The sequence below is a fragment of the Arachis hypogaea genome, chromosome 19 (assembly GCF_003086295.3).
Source record: "Arachis hypogaea cultivar Tifrunner chromosome 19, arahy.Tifrunner.gnm2.J5K5, whole genome shotgun sequence".
Classification (NCBI taxonomy): domain Eukaryota; kingdom Viridiplantae; phylum Streptophyta; class Magnoliopsida; order Fabales; family Fabaceae; genus Arachis; species Arachis hypogaea.
Window position 1 is genome coordinate 158,982,988 of NC_092054.1, and position 19,384 is coordinate 159,002,371.

At 32.8% G+C, this 19,384-nt stretch overlaps 3 protein-coding genes across 3 annotated transcripts; all 3 read left to right on the forward strand.

Annotated features, from left to right (window-relative positions):
* Positions 1 to 6,519: 6,519 nt before the first annotated feature.
* On the forward strand, positions 6,520 to 9,386 carry LOC112777600 (cytokinin hydroxylase-like). The gene is made up of 4 exons (XM_025821982.3): positions 6,520 to 6,838; positions 6,932 to 7,161; positions 7,487 to 8,101; positions 8,604 to 9,386. Exons 1-4 carry the CDS (start codon positions 6,571 to 6,573, stop codon positions 9,027 to 9,029), a joined length of 1,539 nt encoding a protein of 512 aa, XP_025677767.1. The 5' UTR covers positions 6,520 to 6,570; the 3' UTR covers positions 9,030 to 9,386.
* A 498-nt stretch (positions 9,387 to 9,884) lies between these two features.
* Positions 9,885 to 13,518, forward strand: LOC112779197 (protein FAR1-RELATED SEQUENCE 5-like). The gene is made up of 5 exons (XM_072228659.1): positions 9,885 to 10,284; positions 12,016 to 12,060; positions 12,181 to 12,926; positions 13,015 to 13,415; positions 13,499 to 13,518. The coding sequence occupies exons 1-5, from the start codon at positions 10,156 to 10,158 to the stop codon at positions 13,516 to 13,518; spliced, it is 1,341 nt and encodes a 446-aa protein (XP_072084760.1). The 5' UTR covers positions 9,885 to 10,155.
* A 164-nt stretch (positions 13,519 to 13,682) lies between these two features.
* LOC114926014 (protein FAR1-RELATED SEQUENCE 5-like) lies at positions 13,683 to 14,980 on the forward strand. Its single transcript, XM_029295982.2, has 2 exons — positions 13,683 to 14,630; positions 14,738 to 14,980. The coding sequence occupies exons 1-2, from the start codon at positions 13,689 to 13,691 to the stop codon at positions 14,849 to 14,851; spliced, it is 1,056 nt and encodes a 351-aa protein (XP_029151815.1). The 5' UTR covers positions 13,683 to 13,688; the 3' UTR covers positions 14,852 to 14,980.
* Positions 14,981 to 19,384: the final 4,404 nt, after the last annotated feature.

Here is a 19,384-nt window from a genome sequence, read left to right on the forward strand (position 1 = left end):
CATGGTGAGTAGTGCGCTTTGAAAATAGGAAGTGGTTGAATAACTTGCGTTTATTTACTCTTGAATGTGAGAGTGTAATACGTGTGTTTTGTTGAACTTGTTCTAACTTGTAAGACTTGTAAGCCAAAAAGACTTGTATGTGTAGCAGTCCTCAATCATTTATGATCTTGTTATACATGTAATAATATGATTATAAAATTCAATAGTTGACAGAAGAAACTGCAAATAGAATAACAGTTTAGGAACTGTTATACTTACTGTGCATGCATATAAAATCAACTACTAGAAATCTAGAATGGACCTAATTTCAAATGTTTTGTTGTTTTCAGGGGTATATGCCAAATACCTCTTTTCCTCTCAGGCATATTGCTAAACCAAGACATAATCCAATAATAATGGGGTCAAAATTATGTATAAATATAAGTGAAAAATTTTAGATTTTTTAAAATTGAAAGCAACTTGATTGAAGAATTTAAGAAACATTCTCCAGCCTAATTACTCTCTTCCTCTTGACTTTTAAATAAAGATATATAAAAATGATGGTGTGAAAGCGGCAATACATGTTATTAATTACACCTGTACTTGTACCTTAAAACAAGTACAAGTGGGAATCTAAGAATCACTATATTAAAATTTTAAACTCTTGGATTTTAGTTAGTGGGTTGACTTTCATGTTTATATTTGTTTTTCTTTATGTTGACCAAAGGAAAAACAAGTTAATGACTATCTATACTATGTCAATTACTGTGCTTTTAGCAGCCTAATTAAATATAAAATTGTCTGGAAGGGTAAAACTATTGGAATTTGACTAGGTATAATATGGCGCGCAATTTAGAAAAAAAAAGTTTGAATTGGTTTACAAAAGTGCCAATAATTTTTTTTCCCTGTAGTTTCCATTTGATATTATAGTTTTTGTTGTTGATTCAACATCTAAAATTAAAATTGTACTCCTATATAATTGATTCAGAGTATTTATCACTTGTATAGCAATTTGTATATGAAAAAAAATAAAAAAATAAAAAATTCTTAAATCCTAAATTCTAATATTTGATCAACTATATATTCTGTCATCATCTTTTTTTTCCTTGTTTTTTATTTAATCTTCTTCCCTCTCTTTTATATTGCCTGAAAAAATGTTTATTGTTAATTATGTATAATATTGTGTGAGATAGCTAGAAGTAGAAATCATTCAAATATATAGACATATAACTTTATTTTATCTAATCTGTGTATAAAAATTTAAATAATTCTTTCTATATATGGATCGACGCGGTTGCCATGCCATGCACCATGACCCGGAGCTTATTATGTGACTAATTTTTTGTGTTTCTGAAAAGTTTGATTATTTCATTCGAATTTAATTTTAATGCATTGTCATTATAAAATAATTTTATAAATATATCTAATTAAATAATATTATATCAATAAAAATAACTATCATTCGTATTAATCGTATAAATAATTATTTAAAAAAATGAATGTAATTGTATTACATTATCAGTGCATCAAATTAAAATTAAACTCATATTGTGAAAATTTTCATTTTTTTTCTGTGAATAAATTAATTATTTTAGTAGTTGATTATTTTAGTTTGATTAAAAAAATGTGAAATACAGATTTACATGAATCTATCATTATTGATTTAGTAGCTGATTTATTATATTAGTAAAATATTTTTTCACACAGTCAATCTCGTGATATTATATAAATAATATTTATTAATAATAAAAATAACAAGCCAACGAACTATAATTTAAACGATATAATCTTTTCATATTTATTTAGAGGTTGTGAGTTCGAATCTCTCTATTTTGATAAAATAAACAAAAAAAAATAAAAATGACCCGTCCTAAAAAGAAAAAAATGAAAAAGATGTATGAATAAGAGGGTTTATTGCTATTTTCAATAGCTATATAATGATATATACCATCAATCACTATTAGCGAGTGTCCTTTGAATTCCACGAAACCAAGTTCGTTGGTTAATAACTTAATAGCGAGTGATAGGTAAACAATGACTATTTTAAACAAAATGAACAACTACCAATCAAATAAAAATATATTACATTTTAATTTAATATTACTAATTAAATTTAAGATTATTTTACTTTTTTAACTCTATTAATTTATATTGTTCACACATTGTTGAAAAATATTATTAGTTACTTATATTTTTCCTAACTTAATATACGGTATCATTACGGTCAAGCCGTTTGCGTGTTCAAAGTTAGCTACAACAAATTCTTATATGTCGTGCTGCTCGAATTTCTTTTGTCATTAATATTATTTGCACACTTTTTTGTTATATTATTTTCATAATAATATAAAAAATTATTTTTAATAAGTTAATATTAGTTACTTTTTTTCTAAAGTTTTTCATTTTGTAAAGTATTTAAAGTTTAAAGTTTATGGTTTAGAATTTAAAGTTAAAAATTTATAAGTTAGGATCTGAAATTTAAAATAAATAAAATAATCTTAAAATAATTAATTGATATTAACGAAAAAAAATAGATTTCTAACATTACTCAAAAAAAAAAGTAATTCAGACATTTTCTTTCTATTATGTTTAATTTGCGCAGATAATAATCTCGTGAAGCTGAAGGATTCATTTTCATTTTTATCATTTGTTCATTTTGAGATAGGTAGAAACCTAACACATACATATGGAATGAAATTAGTAATAATAAAATAGGGTCCACTTTTATTATAAAACTATATAAATTTAAAATGATAAACTTGTGCCTTTATAGAAAAAAGTATCAAGCATATTTACCATGAGAGAAAGAGAATCATCTTTTATATTATTATAAAACACTATATATTAATATATTCATGAGAAATTAAGTGGCTTAACTTATTTTAAAGTTAAGTTCAAAAAATAAGAATTATCTTACACTTATTATTTATAAACACTATTAAATTTTAATTTTAGATTATCTAAAATTTAATATGATATTTTTTTTACATTTAAGACTAAACAAAATTAAAATTCAGAATATAAAATTTGAACACGACTTTAATTTTTGTATAATGTGAAAATAATCCAATAATAATTTTTAATCTGATTCTAATATCATATCAAAAGTTAAATAAACCTAACTTAAATAAAAAAAAATCAGTTTAAAAAATAAGAATTATTACCTCATATTTACAAGAGTTATGAGACTTTGTTGATAGTATATATATGGAGAGACAGATCGAAGGGGAGCGTGTGAGTGTGACCTGTGGGGGCAAGAAATACCCACATGAAACTTGTGTATTATTAGTGTATCTGGCGCACTAAAACAATAGCCGATTTCTAAGTAGGGTAGATATTCAATGATCGTACAAAATTGATGTTTCATGTGTATCTAATTTAAGAAATGAAAAATAAATATTATAAGAATTTAACTTTGATGTATTATTAGTGTAAACTTATTTTATGTGTGTTTCTAATTACATAATGTTATATTAGTAAAAATAACTATCTTTTATATATATTATCAGTGAATAATTATTTAAAATAACGGTTATAATTAATTGTATGATTGTACAAAATATTTTACATTATTAGTGTATTAAATTAAACTCGTTTTATAAATATAAAAGTGGAAGAATTTTTATAAAGAAAAATAAAATAAATTTACATGCCTTAAATATATATTATATTATTGAAAATTTTAAACATTTTTTCTTTTTCAATAAAACTATTATAGTCTATTATAGTTTTGTATTCTTAAGCAAAACCCTCGAGTATTTAATTAGATGTAGGTAATATGTGTCTTAATTAAAGATACATGTTTAACATTATTAATTAAAAAATATAAATTCAAATTTTTAATATATTTATTCAGTATTTATTAAAGTAAAAATTTAAAATTTATTACTAATAACAAATTAACTTTATTAACATATATTGTTACTAGGGGCGTATATGGTCCGGCCCGATCCGAAGATTTGGCCTGGACTCGAATATTTTAGGAGTTAATTTAGTGTGATTTCATCGGATCTAGGACTAAGTAAGAGTCTTAAAAATAGACGCGGTCATTATTTAGGGTTGGGTCTGGATCAAGACGAATCCGGCTTCACCCAACCCATGTACACCCTAAGAAAACTAAAAAAGGTATATATATATATTTTAAATTAATTATAATATTATAGTATATTAATTATAAGTTTATTGTTTTATTTTCAATCACACTTGTTAAATTATAAAATAAATAAAAAATATCAAATTAAAATTTATAAATAAATTCAAATTCAAATATGAATATTAATTTTTCGATAACAACTTTTTTCTTTATAAATAAGTGTATAATAAATAATTTTTTTTATAAATTATTGTTAAAATTTTAAAGGCCCAATTTTCATCCGATTTAGACTCGATATAATTGTAGTATGAAAATATTTAAATTTCATCGAATCTATGACGAAATTAAAATCTAAAAAATAGAACCAATATTTATTTAAAATTGGATCTAAATTAAAACAAATCCAATTTCACCCGATCTATCTACACCCTTAAAATTGTTAGGCATTTGTTATCTACAAGACTACAACCCAAGTACCTAAGTTAAATATAAAAAGTTGGTTTCACATTCAATATATATTTTCGATATCATAAGTGGGTTATATTTTGACAAATTCGACTTGAATTTATGACACTAAACCATTTTTTATATTCTTAAAATATATATAAATTATTTTTTTAATCGAAAATAGAAAAATTCGAACTCGCAACCTCTTAAATAAGTTCGAAAGACTATCTCATTTGAGTTTATAACTCATTAGTTATTAACTAAATTTTTGTAATTTGCATATATGTAGCTACTTATATAAATTATTTTTATGTTTTTATATAAAAATATAATTAGAATATATACATATATTATATTAAATAATTTGATATATCAAATAATAACCCACACGATCTAACAAAGATGAGAGTAGTGTGGTGCCGCTTTTCGTATTTGTGTGTAATCCGCGTGTTCATATCAGCATGCAGCAAGTAATACGTACACTTTTATTCCATTCATTTTTCTTTCAATTTAATTTGAGGCAAACAAGCTATGGTCCATGTTTATTCTGATCTGTACCATATATATTGTGTGGACGAATACATTAACGTCAATGATATCAACAAAACGGTCAACAACCATATTTATTTATTAATTTCTAGTTTAGCCGCATTTGCATGGAACCAATAATTACGATATATACTCTATAATTATTACACATATACTATTTCGAAGTTATCAATTAAAATTTAATAATTTAATTATAATCATGTAATGTATATATTATTTTGTATCGAGTTATGCTACGTGTATACTAAAATCAGCCACCAAAATCAATTACTAGTATAAAATATATGCTGAAATATAAATACATATTAAAAATAAATTAAACTATACATGTATTTATACACAAATACATTGGTGATTGATTTTAGTGGTTGATTTTGGTGCATAAATAATATTTTTATTTTGTATTTACTACTTTAACCATGTATAACATTACATTTGGTTTTGAGAATAAGATAAAATAAGATATTAAGAATAAAATATAAAAAAAATTATTTTTATATTTTGTTTGATAAAAAATTTAATATAAGATAAAATAAATAATAAAAAATTTTATTTTATTTTATTTTTTTTATACAAAATTTAAAAAAAATAAAATGATAAAAGATATATAATTATAAAAAATTAAATACGAGTTAAATAATACAAATAATTATATACAAATATAGAATAGTTAATTTTAATGATTAATTTAAAATACACATAGTATTTTTATGAAAATAAAGGCCGTATGATAATTTTTATGTTCTTGACAACAAAATACCAAATGGTAATAAGACTTTATAATTGTCAGAAATTTTTTTCTCTTGAAGTTAACTTTTGAAATTGGATCACTAAATTTTAATACAATATATTAAAATTGATTTCGCATTATTATTTAATTAAATAATCATCACCAATAGATATTCAATAATGATTTTAATAATTAATGTTATGTTTTATATATCAAATTATTTAAGTGAAACAATATATATTTTTGAGCAATATTAGAAAATTAATTTTTTAATTAATAGTAGTTAATTTTTTAAGATTATTTATTTAACTTAAATTATAAATTCTAAAAAAATAAGTAATATTAATTAATTAAAAACTAATTATCTATATATTTTATATTAAAAACCTCATATCACTTAAAAGTATGTGAATGATATATTTTTTTTTGAAGTGCTTTAAAGATAAAACCGCCCAACCAGAAGATTTTATTGTAATAAAAAATAAAAAAAAATATTTGAAAAAGGAAAGCGAGCATTTGAAAGAAGAAAAAACATAGGGTTGGACCCAGAAGGAAAAAGATTCAAAGGCTAATAAGTAAAAATCACGAGGGTCAACATGAGATTATATCGACACTGAAATATATATAAAACTAATTTTTCAAAATCAGGTACGGTGTCACCTTTTGTAGTCAAAAGCAACGCGTTCCTCGTCCTATAAATACTACCTTAGCTTACTTCCTCTCCACAACACATCACATATAACAACCAACTCCATTAATTAGATTACATACATACATGGAATTTTTAGGGTTACTTGTTGCCCTATTGGCATCATTTTGCTTCCTGTTGATGTTGATACTAACATATGCATGGTGGGTTTCCCCATTTCTAACACATAACAAGCTTAAGAGATGTGGATTTGGAGGGCCAAACCCAGGTTTCCCACTTGGAAACCTCAAAGAGATGAACAATAAAAAGAATATTAAATCTTCCTCATCATCATCAACCCATGATATACACTCACAAGTTTTTCCCTACTTCTCTTGCTGGCAGAAATCTTATGGTAAGCAAAAATAATAAATAATGATGGACCACCTATATATAATAAAACTATTTAAGAAATTGATGTTGTTTGCATTATTGTATGTATATGTAGGTAAGGTATTTGTTTATTGGCTAGGGACGGAGCCATTCTTGTACATTGCGGACGCAGAGTTGTTGAAGAGAATATCCACGGAGGTGATGGCCAAGAGATGGGGGAAGCCAAGTGTGTTTAGAAATGACAGAGACCCCATGTTTGGGAGTGGCTTGGTCATGGTTGAAGGCAACGATTGGGTTCGTCATCGCCACATTGTTGCACCCGCATTCAATCCCATTAATCTCAAGGTATCATACTTTATGCAACTTGCACTTTATTATATTATTTTATTTTATTTTATCTACACACATAGTGCGTGTGCGTGCACGTCCATCTTGAAAAGTACGCATGCACTTTTACAAAGTAGCTGCGTCTCTTTTTCTATTGGTTCGTATATTTTAACTAACAAATTGAATTGAACAAATCAAGGATAGAATTTCCTAATTAGAAAGTTACGAAGAAAGTGGAAATACAGTCAACTTTACGTGAAATTGATAGTTAAGAATCAATAAATAAAAATTTAGTCATATCAGTCAAACCGAAAAAACTAAACATTTTGTTTTGATTGAATAGGCGATGGCAAGCGTGATGAGTGAGTCGACAAACGAAATGATATCTCGATGGAGCAGCCAAATTAAGATCGGAAAACACGAAATCAACGTTGAGAGTGAGGTCATAACCCTCGCCGGAGAGATCATCGCCCGAACTATCTTCGGCTTGAAAGACGAGAGCGCTAGAGGCATTTTCGACAGGCTCAGCGCCCTTCAAATGACTCTCTTCAACACCAACCGCTACGTCGGGGTTCCATTCGGCAAGTACTTCAAGGTCAAGAAAACCCTAGAGGCCAAGAAATTAGGCGAAGAAATCGACCAGCTCTTGTTATCTATCATTGAAGCTCGCAAGGCCTCGCCCAACCCCAAGGGTTCTCAGAACGATTTGCTGTGTTTGCTGCTCCAAGAAAACAATCATGATGGTACTGGCAAGGAGCTCACGACGAGGGAGCTTGTTGATGAATGCAAGACGTTCTTTTTCGGCGGCCATGAAACCACTGCGCTTTCTCTCACCTGGACTTTGCTGCTGCTCGCTATGCATCAAGATTGGCAGAACCAATTGAGACATGAGATTCAACAACTTCTTGCTCAACACAATCACGTTATTGATCTCGCCATGCTCTCTAGCTTAACCAAGGTAATTAATTACTAATAAAAAAGTATAGGTAACCAACAACTTTTTTGAATAATGTGTGAATAATATGAATTAATAGGATTAAAAGAATAAATTTAATTAATAACATTAAATTAAGATGTAATGTATTTTTATTTAGTTGGTGGTTATTCATATTGTTCAAGATAATTATTGTTTACCTAACCTTCCCCATTACTAATTACTTCAAGCGCGTGTGCAATTGAAGCATGTGAGCTTAATTGCTGAATTGGGGAACATCCTGACCCACTTTGTCATCTAAATTGAGAGAATGTGTCCCACTACTTTACTAGCATACTTTATAAAAATATTATAAAATTAAGTGTCACTTTCTTTCTACTTTTTAATTTACTCTATCGATTGCTTACCTGACATCATGCTGCATCTTATAACTAAAAAGCAACTTATTAACATTATTCGTTCATTAGAATTACTAAATAACTTGAAAAAGATCACATTATTAATTTATATTTTCATACATATGCAGATGAAGTGGGTGATGAATGAAGCTCTAAGGTTGTACCCTCCTTCACCAAATGTGCAAAGGCAAACAAGAGACGACATTCAAATTGATGGTTTAACAGTGCCTAAAGGAACCAACATGTGGATCGATGTGGTGGCCATGCACCATGACCCGGAGCTATGGGGACACGATGCTAATGAGTTCAAGCCAGAGAGGTTCATGGAGGATGTGAACGGTGGATGCAAACACAAGATGGGTTACTTGCCATTTGGATTTGGAGGGAGAATGTGTGTTGGTAGGAACTTGGCATTCATGGAGTACAAGATTGTGTTAACTCTACTTCTCTCTAAGTTTAGTTTCAACATTTCTCCAACTTACCATCACTCACCATCTATCATGCTTTCTCTAAGGCCTGCCCATGGAGTCCCACTCATAGTTCAGCCCCTTTAGACCATTCAATTAGACCAAATTAAAGAAATACCCATTTTTAAAAAGTATATATAGAGCACATGCTTTTAATTAATTATTTCTAATACAGTTTTAGTTGGCATGGTCCCCTGCCTGTTGTCTTCAGAATGAACTCAATTATATACAAGTATATGTAGTTTACAGGACTAATTTGTATGTATTTTCCCCACTGTTGGTTCTGGATTAATTGTTAGCTAACTAGAGTAGCCAAGTTTTTGGGGGATACATTTGTTTGTTTGGGATTTAGCTATGCATCCGATATGTATTTGTATGTTGAATGAGCCTGATCTATGTATGTATTGATCAAAATTGAATATCATTCTTTATATTTCTCTTTCATATATGTATCTCATCTTGATTAGTTCTCTTACTTGATACTTATTAATTAGTTGTAGGTAGGTATGGTCTAGCGACATATCGCTCGATCAAAAAACAAGTATTAGGCTCCTCATCAACAGAAGCATCCTTAATGTATTCACTACCCTTAAAAAACAAGCATATATATTTGTTGAGCCATCAATCAAACACTACTTTATGTCTCTCTTTATGGACTCGAATAACGTAGTTATTTTGGTATGGAAAAGTATACGTTACCAAGAGAGAGTCTGCCAACTATTACCAACACAAATTAAAAAAAATTAAAATAAATTTAAATGGCTAAATTAGGTTTAATGTGGGGTCCATGAAAAACATTTTGAAAAAGTAAGGAAATGGTAAACGTGGATCAGGTTAATCTCAAACCAGAGAAACTCAATATCCCAACCCTTTCACACAATCTCTTTTCTAAGAAACCATCGCCGAACGTCTCTCGTACAATTGGCCAAATTTTTCAGTCACCGGGACGCCGCCGTGCCCAATCCGCCAGTGTCCGTCTCTCTTCCCGATTCCAATTAGATACACCAACAGCCTCGTGGAAGATAGATGCGACGTGCGTGCATGGTGGTTTCGTGAAATCGTTGTGCCGTGAACTATACCAGGTAATATCTCCATCCTGATTTTAGTAACATCAATAAGAATCTGCAATAGCCTTTCTATTTGCGACACAGACCCTTCCTGGAGCACCGATTTCCGGTGTATGTGTCTGTGTTGAAGACGAGTGCATCACAATATGTCCATGGATACACCAATTTTTGAAGAAGCATTGTCCGGCAGTGCGTATGACGTGAGGGAGAATTCTATTTTCACCGACGTTAATGTTCCGTGTTTGAGTGAAGATGACACACCACATGTAGATCAGGTAATTCTTCTTTTAGTGGCGTCTTGGCTTAGGCCTTCCAGCAACCTTTTTTTAATGTTTTACATCATGAGTTATTAACAGGGATTCAGATGTGTCTTGTTTATTTTTTCTATTTTTTTTTTCTCTACTTAATTTGCTTAATGCGACTTTTTTATAGTGACTTAATGTGTCTTGTAGTGAGTTTTCTTGTGATATACATAGCAATAAATTCAGTTGAGAATGACAATATATTTTGAGCAATGCATTGAGATCCATGTGTTTTTTATCAGATATTTGCATTTTTAGGAATGCTTAAATGAGCTTTATATTAGGAAATTGAATTTGTATTTTTTTGCTCTATAATTTTTATTTGGGAGTACAACAACTTATCCTTGCATGTGTCTTGTTCATTTTAGATCATTCACTCATATTTTTTTTTTTTCAGTTTAAGTTGCTTAATGTGTGTTGTTCATGATAGGTTAATGTGTCTTTTGGTAAATTTTCATGTGATACATTGAGCCATATATTTAAGATGAGAATGAGTGTATATTTTAAGCATACAGAGTCTTTCTTGTTTATTTTTAGCAGTACTCTGTGATTTTTGTTTTCAACTTAATTTGCTTAATGTGACTTTTTCATAGAAACTTAATGTGTCTTGTAGTGAATTTTCTTGTGATACAAATGGCAATAAATTCAGTTGAGAATGACAATCTATTTTCAGCAATGCATTTAGATCCATGTGTTTTTTACTAGATATTTGCGGTTTTAGGAATGGTTAAATGAGCTTTATATCAGCAAATTGAATTTGTATTTTTTGGCTCTATAATTTTTATTTGGGAGTACACCAACTTATCCTTGCATGTGTCTTGTTCATTTTAATATCATTCACTCCTATTTTTTTTCTCAGTTTAATTTGCTTAATGTGTGTTGTTCATGGTAGGTTAATGTATCTTTTGGTGAATTTTCTTGTGATACATCAAGCCACATAGTTAAGTTGAGAATGAGTGTATATTTTAAGCGTACATAGTATTTCTTGTTTATTTTTACCAATACTCTGTGTATTTTTTTTCAACTTAATTTGCTTAATGTGACTTTTTCATATTGATTGAATGTGTCTTGTACTGAGTTTTTTTATGATAAACATAGTAATAAATTCAGTTGAGAATGACTATATATTTTGAGCAATGCATTGAGATCGATGTGTTTTTTATTAGATATTTGCTGTTTCAGAAATGGTTAAATGAGCTTTATATTAACAAATTAAATTTGTATTTTTTTGGCTCTATATTTTTAATTTGGGAGTACACCAGCTAATCCTTAGATATGTCTTGTTCATTTAAGTATCATTCACTCATATTTTTTTTCTCAGTTTAATTTGCTTAATGTGTGTTGTTTATGGTAGGTTAATATATTTATTACAAGAAAAACATAGTAATTTTTTAAAAAGTAAAAATTCGATTTGTCCATTAGTAGGTATTATCAAAAGTTAGCAGGGATACACTTTATTGCATGAATTGTGTTTTATTATTTCTTAGTTTAGCATGTGGAGATGATGTTTCCAGCTATGAGTATTTTTTTTTTAATTTTTTTAATTTTTTTTATGGTTTTGATTATCAATAGTACTTTTTTATACCAGTTTAGTTTGGGTTGTCACTTAGTAGGTATTTTCTGTTTGTTGGGAAAGTATTTTATTAGTGTTGAATGGTCGATATGTTTCTTGTTTGGTGATATGTCCTCGTTTATCGATTTTAGGGGAAAGAATCTGAAGACGCTATTCAGAAAAAGGATGATGCTACGGTAAGCAATAACGACGTGTGAAATATATTTTATTCTTCTCGCAAAACTAGTGACATATTGGAAATTGTTTAGATTGATGTGGTTTGTGTTGAGTGATGCGTTTTCTGAATGGATTTGCAGGTCCCGGATCACACTGGAATTCCAATGGAGGAAATCCCGTACGTAGGATTGAGATTTAATTCGTTACAGCGGGCACAAGAGTTCTATTCTAATTATGCGAAGAAAGTTGGGTTTGTGACGAGGATTAGGAATACAAACTTTGACAAGACCAGGAAAGAAATAAAGGTACCTATTAATCAATCGATACACTGTAGTCGTGAAGGTTATCGGGAATCTCGAGTGAAGGCAGCAATGCGGGTAAAGAGAATAACAACAGCTGGGTGCAAAGCAAGGATGTATGTGATGCTTGATAGGCATAATGATAATTGGCTGGTGACCAAATTAGAATTGAAGCACACCCACGCGTGTTCTGCCGAGCAAGCTGTGCATTATAGTGAGTACAGGGAACTGACCATGCATGCCATGTGTGTGATTCAGAACAACGATGAGGCTGGCATACGGCCTAACAAGACTTATCTCGCACTGGCAAATGAGGTTGGTGGGTCATCAAAGTTGGGTTACTCAGAAAAGGATGTTAGGAACTATATAACGAGGAATTTGCGCTGTGCTGATGTAAACGAAGATGTGAAGGAAATGATTAGATATTTCATGCGAATGAGAGATATAAACCCGAATTTCTTCTATGCAGTTGATGTGGACGAAACTAACAAGTTTAAGAGTGCGATATGGGTAGATGCAAGATGCAGGGCATCGTATGAATATTTTGGAGATGTGGTATCGTTTGATACAACGTACAGAAGGAACAAGTATGTTTGTGTTTTTGTCTCCATTATAAGGGTTTACATTTTTCCAACAATATTGTGATTTAGTAATTTTTGGCTAACTTTCTTGCAGGCATGGACTTCCGTTTGCATCTTTCGTTGGTGTCAATCATCACGGCAAGTCCACACTACTCGGATGTGCTTTGTTGGGTAATGAGGAAATTCCTAGCTTTGAATGGGTCTTTAAAAACTGGTTAAATTGCATGGGAAATCCCCCACAGGCCATCATCACGGACCAGTGCAAATCCATATTTGGCGCAATTAAGAATGTCTTCCCAAATACTAGACACCGATGGTGTATATGGCACATAATGAAGAAGATACCACATAAGCTCGGAGGATATGCTAAATACAGGAAAATAGATGATAAAATGCATGGCACTGTTTGGAATACCCGTTCTGAAGCGTCTTTTGAGAAAGATTGGTGTGCATTCGTTAATGAGTTTAACCTACAAAAAAATAAATGGCTATCAGGTTTGTGCTTTATAGTGCTCTTGTATTATTTTTGGATGGTGGGTATGTTTGGAAGGTTCGGTTTTTACTTTACTCGATTTCAGCCACCGTTGTCATCGGATGATGGGTAACCTATTTGGATACTTTTACGAAAAATTTTTATTTGAGACGTCGATGTATAGTTAGTTCACTAAGTCTTTAGTGGTGTACTGTGATGTAGCTATTTATTCATGATGATGATTCCCGATTTGATATCTATGTTTTGGTTTTGTAGGCCTTTACGAAGATCGGAGAATGTGGGTTCCAATATATTTCCAAGGTGAATTTTGGGCTGGTATGAGAAGTACCCAACGGAGTGAGAGTATGCACGCCTTTTTCGGTGGTTACCTGCATTGTAAAAGTGGACTGGTTCAGTTCGTGCATGAGTATGATAATGTGCTTGGGAACAAAGAGCAAAAAGAACTGGAGGATGATGCTGCAGACTCTAAAGGAGTTGTTCCATGTTCATCGAGCTCTACAATTGAAAGACAATTTCAGCGTGAGTACACAACCTCTAAGTTTAGAGAAGTCCAACATGAATTCAGTAAAAGAGGGGATTGTATAGTTCGTGGGGTCACTCAAGAGGGTGATTTGTTTCGGGTGACCGTCAACGAGCAATACCTATTGTATGGGGAGCCCAGATCTTGGAAGTACAGTGTTGAGTTTGACCCCAAGACACACAAGATTCGGTGCGAATGCAACATGTTTGGCTCAAGATGTATTATTTGTTGCCACTGTCTTGCTGTGTTGTTTTATTATGGAGTAGACACAGTACCATCTTGCTATGTTATCCATCGATGGAGCAAGAATGTACAGCGAAAACACACCTTCATCAAGAGCAGCCATGATGAGAAGCGATCAGACGAAAGCCACAACTTATTTAGACGACTGTGTTCACACTTCTACAATGTAGCACAAGATTTTTTGACATGTGAAGAAGAAGCGGCCATGCTACATTCGGGTCTTGATCAGTTAAGGTCAAAGTTGCTTGACTGTCGTGTGAACTTGCTGTCCGGGCGTGTTCCAAGTTCACAAAATAGCACGGTCACACAGGGTGGCCCCCATCTTGGTGAATCTGACATCCAAGGTCCTTCAAAGGTTTCAACGAAGGGTCGGCCGAGAATGAAGAGGCTTGGATCTGAACTCGACGCCTCAATCAAGAACTCTATGCGAAGAAAGAAGAAGAATCTACCGCTGGTAAGCATTTCCTTTTTCCATTGTTTCAAACCACTTGATAACCTGACTAAATGGATAAAGTTGTTAGTGTTATTCACTCTTTGTCTATGCATGTTTGTTATCTTTAGGATGTTCATGAAGCATTGAATCAAGATGTAGCGGGTTGTTCTGCTAGGAGAGCGAATGAATCACAGGAACATGGCGGGTTCCTGTCGTTGTTAAACTCATTTCGGCCTACTTAAAAGATTTTGTATTATAGATTTGTATGGAGATATCCTTTTATTAAGAGTAACCTTTTTACTCTAATCATTGCCAATTTATTCAGGTTTTTAAATAAATAAACATCATTAACAACGATATATCATTATTTATTGAGTTTATGTTCATTGATTAATATTGTTAACTCCTGATAAGTTTGTTAACTTTAAAATTTGCTAAGCATTGAAGGTTATGTAAAATTGATTAACAAACACGTAAGACACATCTCGTGAAAGACACATCCATATGGGTATACCTAAGTTAGAGTCATAATCGCAGAAGACACATCTAGCAGAATACACTAAAGATTGAAGGTTATGTAAAATTGATTAACAAACACGTAAGACACATCTCGTGAAAGACACATCCATATGGGTATACCTAAGTTAGAGTCATAATCGCAGAAGACACATCTAGCAGAATACACTAAAGACACATTCGTAAAAGACACATCTCGTAAAAGACACATATCGTAGAAGACACATCCCGATGGAGACATTTCCTAGAAAGTCACAACTAGAAGACACTTCCTGGAACAAGACACATCCCTATGAAGACACATTCGTAAAAGACACATCTCGTAGACGAATCATCCCTATGAAGACACCTCGTAAAAAGTCACTGCTAGAGGACACTTTTTGAAAAAGACACATCTATATCTAGCCACCAGCAACATGTCACAGCAGAAAACACCTCTCCCAGAAAAGACACATCTGAATTTAAACAACATCCGAACCAAAACATTGGTAAAAAACACATGTATTGGGTGACAGACCTATGGAAAGCCACCTGTAAGAATCCACAGCTAAAACAGACACATAAATTAGAATTTACACCTCCACCAAAACAGAGTTCTGTTTTCAGTCACCTGCGTGCAAAATATGAGTATAGTGTGCACAAAATTATCCCAAACCAACCAAGGTGCAAAAGACAAAATCCATATAAACATGAAATGCATTATCGTTGAATTAACCAACAAAGTTTGTCAAGGTCTATAGTGCAACTACCTATAAACAACCTAACAATCCAAAATAAATAGTCCCATTGTGTAGGAAAAGTAATTTGTCTAGTTCCAACAAAATATAGCATAGGATGTGAGGATATTCCCTCCACATGTAAACAAGGAGTTATCTGGAGCCTTCAACTACCCATATGTTAGATCCTTTTGGTGGACTTTTTCTTCGGCTTTCCTCCAACCCGCCGAAGTATGCTCTTCGTATTAGGAGCTGTGAATGGAGTTCTAACCTCCATACGTTTGTTCCTTGGTTGGTTGCGGCGCACAGGTGGTAGAGCACGGTTGTCAAGGGCATTCAAGGCAGCTCCAATGGATATATTCTTGTGACATAGGATGATGTCCAATATTATTTCCAGCCTGTATAACTTGACGACATCCTGCATATAAAAATCAATGTTAAAGAAATGCTTATCGGTACAGACATTAACATTTGAATACAAAATATGGTAATAAGGTATATAGGTTAGCGAGCTCACATATTCCCAGTCATTTAGTTTCTTATCTTCGGTCCAGTACTCCATGTATTTTATTGTATAGACACCACAGTCAAATCTAAGCGAACGGAAAAAATGTAATTTTATTAGTGGAACAACCCAATGTAACTAAACAATTAATACATTGCGAGTTCTTGGAGGGAAGAGTCACCCATTTGGCTGAATTGGCACAGAGGCATAAGTGCAAGGCAGGCCTTTTTGTGTGGGCCTATAAGTTGGGATGGCCACCTGTGCAATGTCTTCAATGATCCTCGCCTAAGACACAAATAACTAAACTTAAACGAAATACTAGAAGAACGGTTAAATAGAGCTTAATAGGGATGAGCTGGTGAGGTACCGCATATGAATCTAGCTTGCTCCGTGCTGTATCAGGTTTACTGTATATGCTATCCAGTACAAACAGCCTTTTCCCGGATACATCAAATGCATACACCCACCAGTGACGGGTGATACATACAGGAAAAAACCACTGCACAACCAACCATTGTAACTAGGTATATTACTTGCATTTACAAAGGAAAACAAATATCTTTTGTGATAGTGCAACGATTATAGTAAGTTATTGCTCTGCAAACATACGTACCCAATTTCTATTTGAAGCGATTTCCTTGTCGAAATAACTAGTATCAGCACCAAAGTTTTGACCCAATCCGACATACGTTGGATTCGGTCCATCATGATAGTTTTCCAGATTCTTTGGGACCAAAACCATTTCCTGCACAAGTACGAATTATCAAAAGTTCATAAACTGTACTGTAAATAAATCTTTAATATTGACGTTTCCTTACCAGAATCCCGGGACACACGCAATAAAAGTCACGTGTGAATCTCTTGAGACCTGAATCATTGAATGCGCAACACATCCAGTGTACAACCTACATAACCGATTTGTAAACTCATCAATGTCGACAACGCGTGAGCAACAAACAAACTGCAGAAACATTATTTTTCGTTACATACCTTGTTATTCAGCCATGCACGTGGTCTTAGTGTGCACACATCCTTCCTTGATAGCACTAGGTTTGGTCTACCCTCATATGACGCCAAAGTTTCGTGGCTATCAAGAGAAGTGTTCACAGCCCATCCTCTGATTCTATGTTCTTCCCGCTCGGTGATTTTCCGACCCCGAAGTAATGAATGAATAGGTCGGGGAGGAGAGGGTGAGGGTGATTTAAAGAGTTGCGTCAGACCAAGAGAGAAAGAGGGGCGTTGTGGACTTGGAGTGCGGTAGGAAGAACCTCTAGGAATGATTGCCTGGATCGGGTCTATGCTAATGGGTCTCGATGGGTAAACGCCTTTTTCTATATTTGCCCAAATCATTTCGCACTCCGGATCCCGCTGAGATAAGATGGCAGGATGCCTGTTTGGAATTAAAAATAAATGCAGTGGTCAACCTTAGGAATTGTTTGGGAGGATATTTTAACAAAAAAAAATTTATACTACTATCGGAAACAATGGTATGTAGTAATAACTTGCCTGTCAAAAAATTCAGAAGAATATTCCTCAACCCCCGGAAACTCAACCAATTCTGTTGATGGTGTTTTTGGTTCAGGAGCAACTGTCTCAGTTGGTTGATTAGATGAGTGCGACTGCATGCCTGTGATGATTTTCCCTTCTACCATACCGCGCTGAGGTGTCTTCCTTTGAAGAGTTTTGATGCGGATTCTGATGCCAATGGGCTGGTCATCGTCGTCATCATCTTCTGAAGTCCCTGTTTGATGGGTTGTGCGCAATGATGCCCTGCTAAATCCCCCTTTCATAGTGGATCCCTGAAACCACAATATCAAACAAGTTTTTCACAAACTCCTCAAAGTGGTTTCACAGTACACAGAGAACCCAATGCTAAATGACAGAGCATTACACTTAAGTTTATTAAATAATGACACAATCAATAACCAGTTTAACAATAACTTTAACCATTGCAGATGTTCCAAACTGCATAGCTGCAAGTAACAAATACTAACAAGGAACATCTTGATCACCTTATGGTCCTCTTTTTTCTTTGTCTTATTAGTCGTGCCTGCATCCTCAGCCCTCATACATGATTGAGGTGTCATCCTTGATACAGATCTCCGGCGCAATCTCTTTGCAATTGGCTCGTCGTCATCGTCATCACCGTCTGACGCAACTGCATGTGTATCCGGGTCCTTGGAAACCTCTCTAACTCCATCCAGGTAAGAAGATTCCTTAAATCACATCAACAGCACAACTTCAACGTAAATGAAAGGTAAACATAGGCCTGACAGTTTACACGATCTATGTTTAACCACGAAAAAAATACTAAGCCAATGTTAATCCTAACTCACTTTTCTGTGGTCCACGTCTACTTGTTCAGGGCTTGGGTCACTTGTTTCCTCCAAAGCAGCATCCTCCTTGCCATCATCTTCATTCCGGCCAGGTTCACCGCATTCCTGTTGGTGGCCATTAACTAGTAAGGAGACACATACATCTAACGCAACATTTATCAAATACGGACATAATAAACGACACAAACGTTAGCGACATCTTCCATTGCTTAATAATAAAATGCAAAGCCATCATATTCATTCACTCAAAAAATCCATTTTGCAGTCAATCGCATCATAAATCGACCTATGAGCTAAAAATTGACTATTTTAGCACATAAGCAACAAATTGATTACCTCCGGTTGAATAGTTTCTGCCATAGCGCTAAGTTCCTTTGCAGTCCATGCGGAAAGCCACGGCTCAGGTTCTTGACAACCCTCGAGTTCACCGTGCTTTAGCTTCTGAAAGTACAACACCTGGAGATATTGTAAGAAGATGTCAGCTTCAGGGATGCACATCTTAGTCATATTACATTGAATTTTAAATTAACAGCATTACCAGCAACCCAAGCATGCAGCCCTCACAGGATTTGTTATTCTTATGTTGGTACTTCTTAATTGCCTGTTCTAGAGAATTAAAAATATGCAATGGCCAACGATATCTCGCCGGATCAGATACATCAAGGACTGTGTCGATGTGCCACGGAGAGATTACATGTTGCA

Bases quoted from the DNA above. Each gene is read 5' to 3' on its own strand.
- LOC114926014 (XM_029295982.2), top strand. From the start codon at position 13,689: ATGTGGGTTCCAATATATTTCCAAGGTGAATTTTGGGCTGGTATGAGA. The intron at 14,631-14,737 runs GTAAGCATTTCC...TGTTATCTTTAG, and splicing joins AGAAGAAGAATCTACCGCTG to GATGTTCATGAAGCATTGAA.
- LOC112777600 (XM_025821982.3), top strand. From the start codon at position 6,571: ATGGAATTTTTAGGGTTACTTGTTGCCCTATTGGCATCATTTTGCTTC. The intron at 6,839-6,931 runs GTAAGCAAAAAT...ATGTATATGTAG, and splicing joins TTGCTGGCAGAAATCTTATG to GTAAGGTATTTGTTTATTGG. The intron at 8,102-8,603 runs GTAATTAATTAC...ATACATATGCAG, and splicing joins TGCTCTCTAGCTTAACCAAG to ATGAAGTGGGTGATGAATGA.
- LOC112779197 (XM_072228659.1), top strand. From the start codon at position 10,156: ATGTCCATGGATACACCAATTTTTGAAGAAGCATTGTCCGGCAGTGCG. The intron at 12,061-12,180 runs GTAAGCAATAAC...ATGGATTTGCAG, and splicing joins AGAAAAAGGATGATGCTACG to GTCCCGGATCACACTGGAAT. The intron at 12,927-13,014 runs GTATGTTTGTGT...ACTTTCTTGCAG, and splicing joins ACAACGTACAGAAGGAACAA to GCATGGACTTCCGTTTGCAT.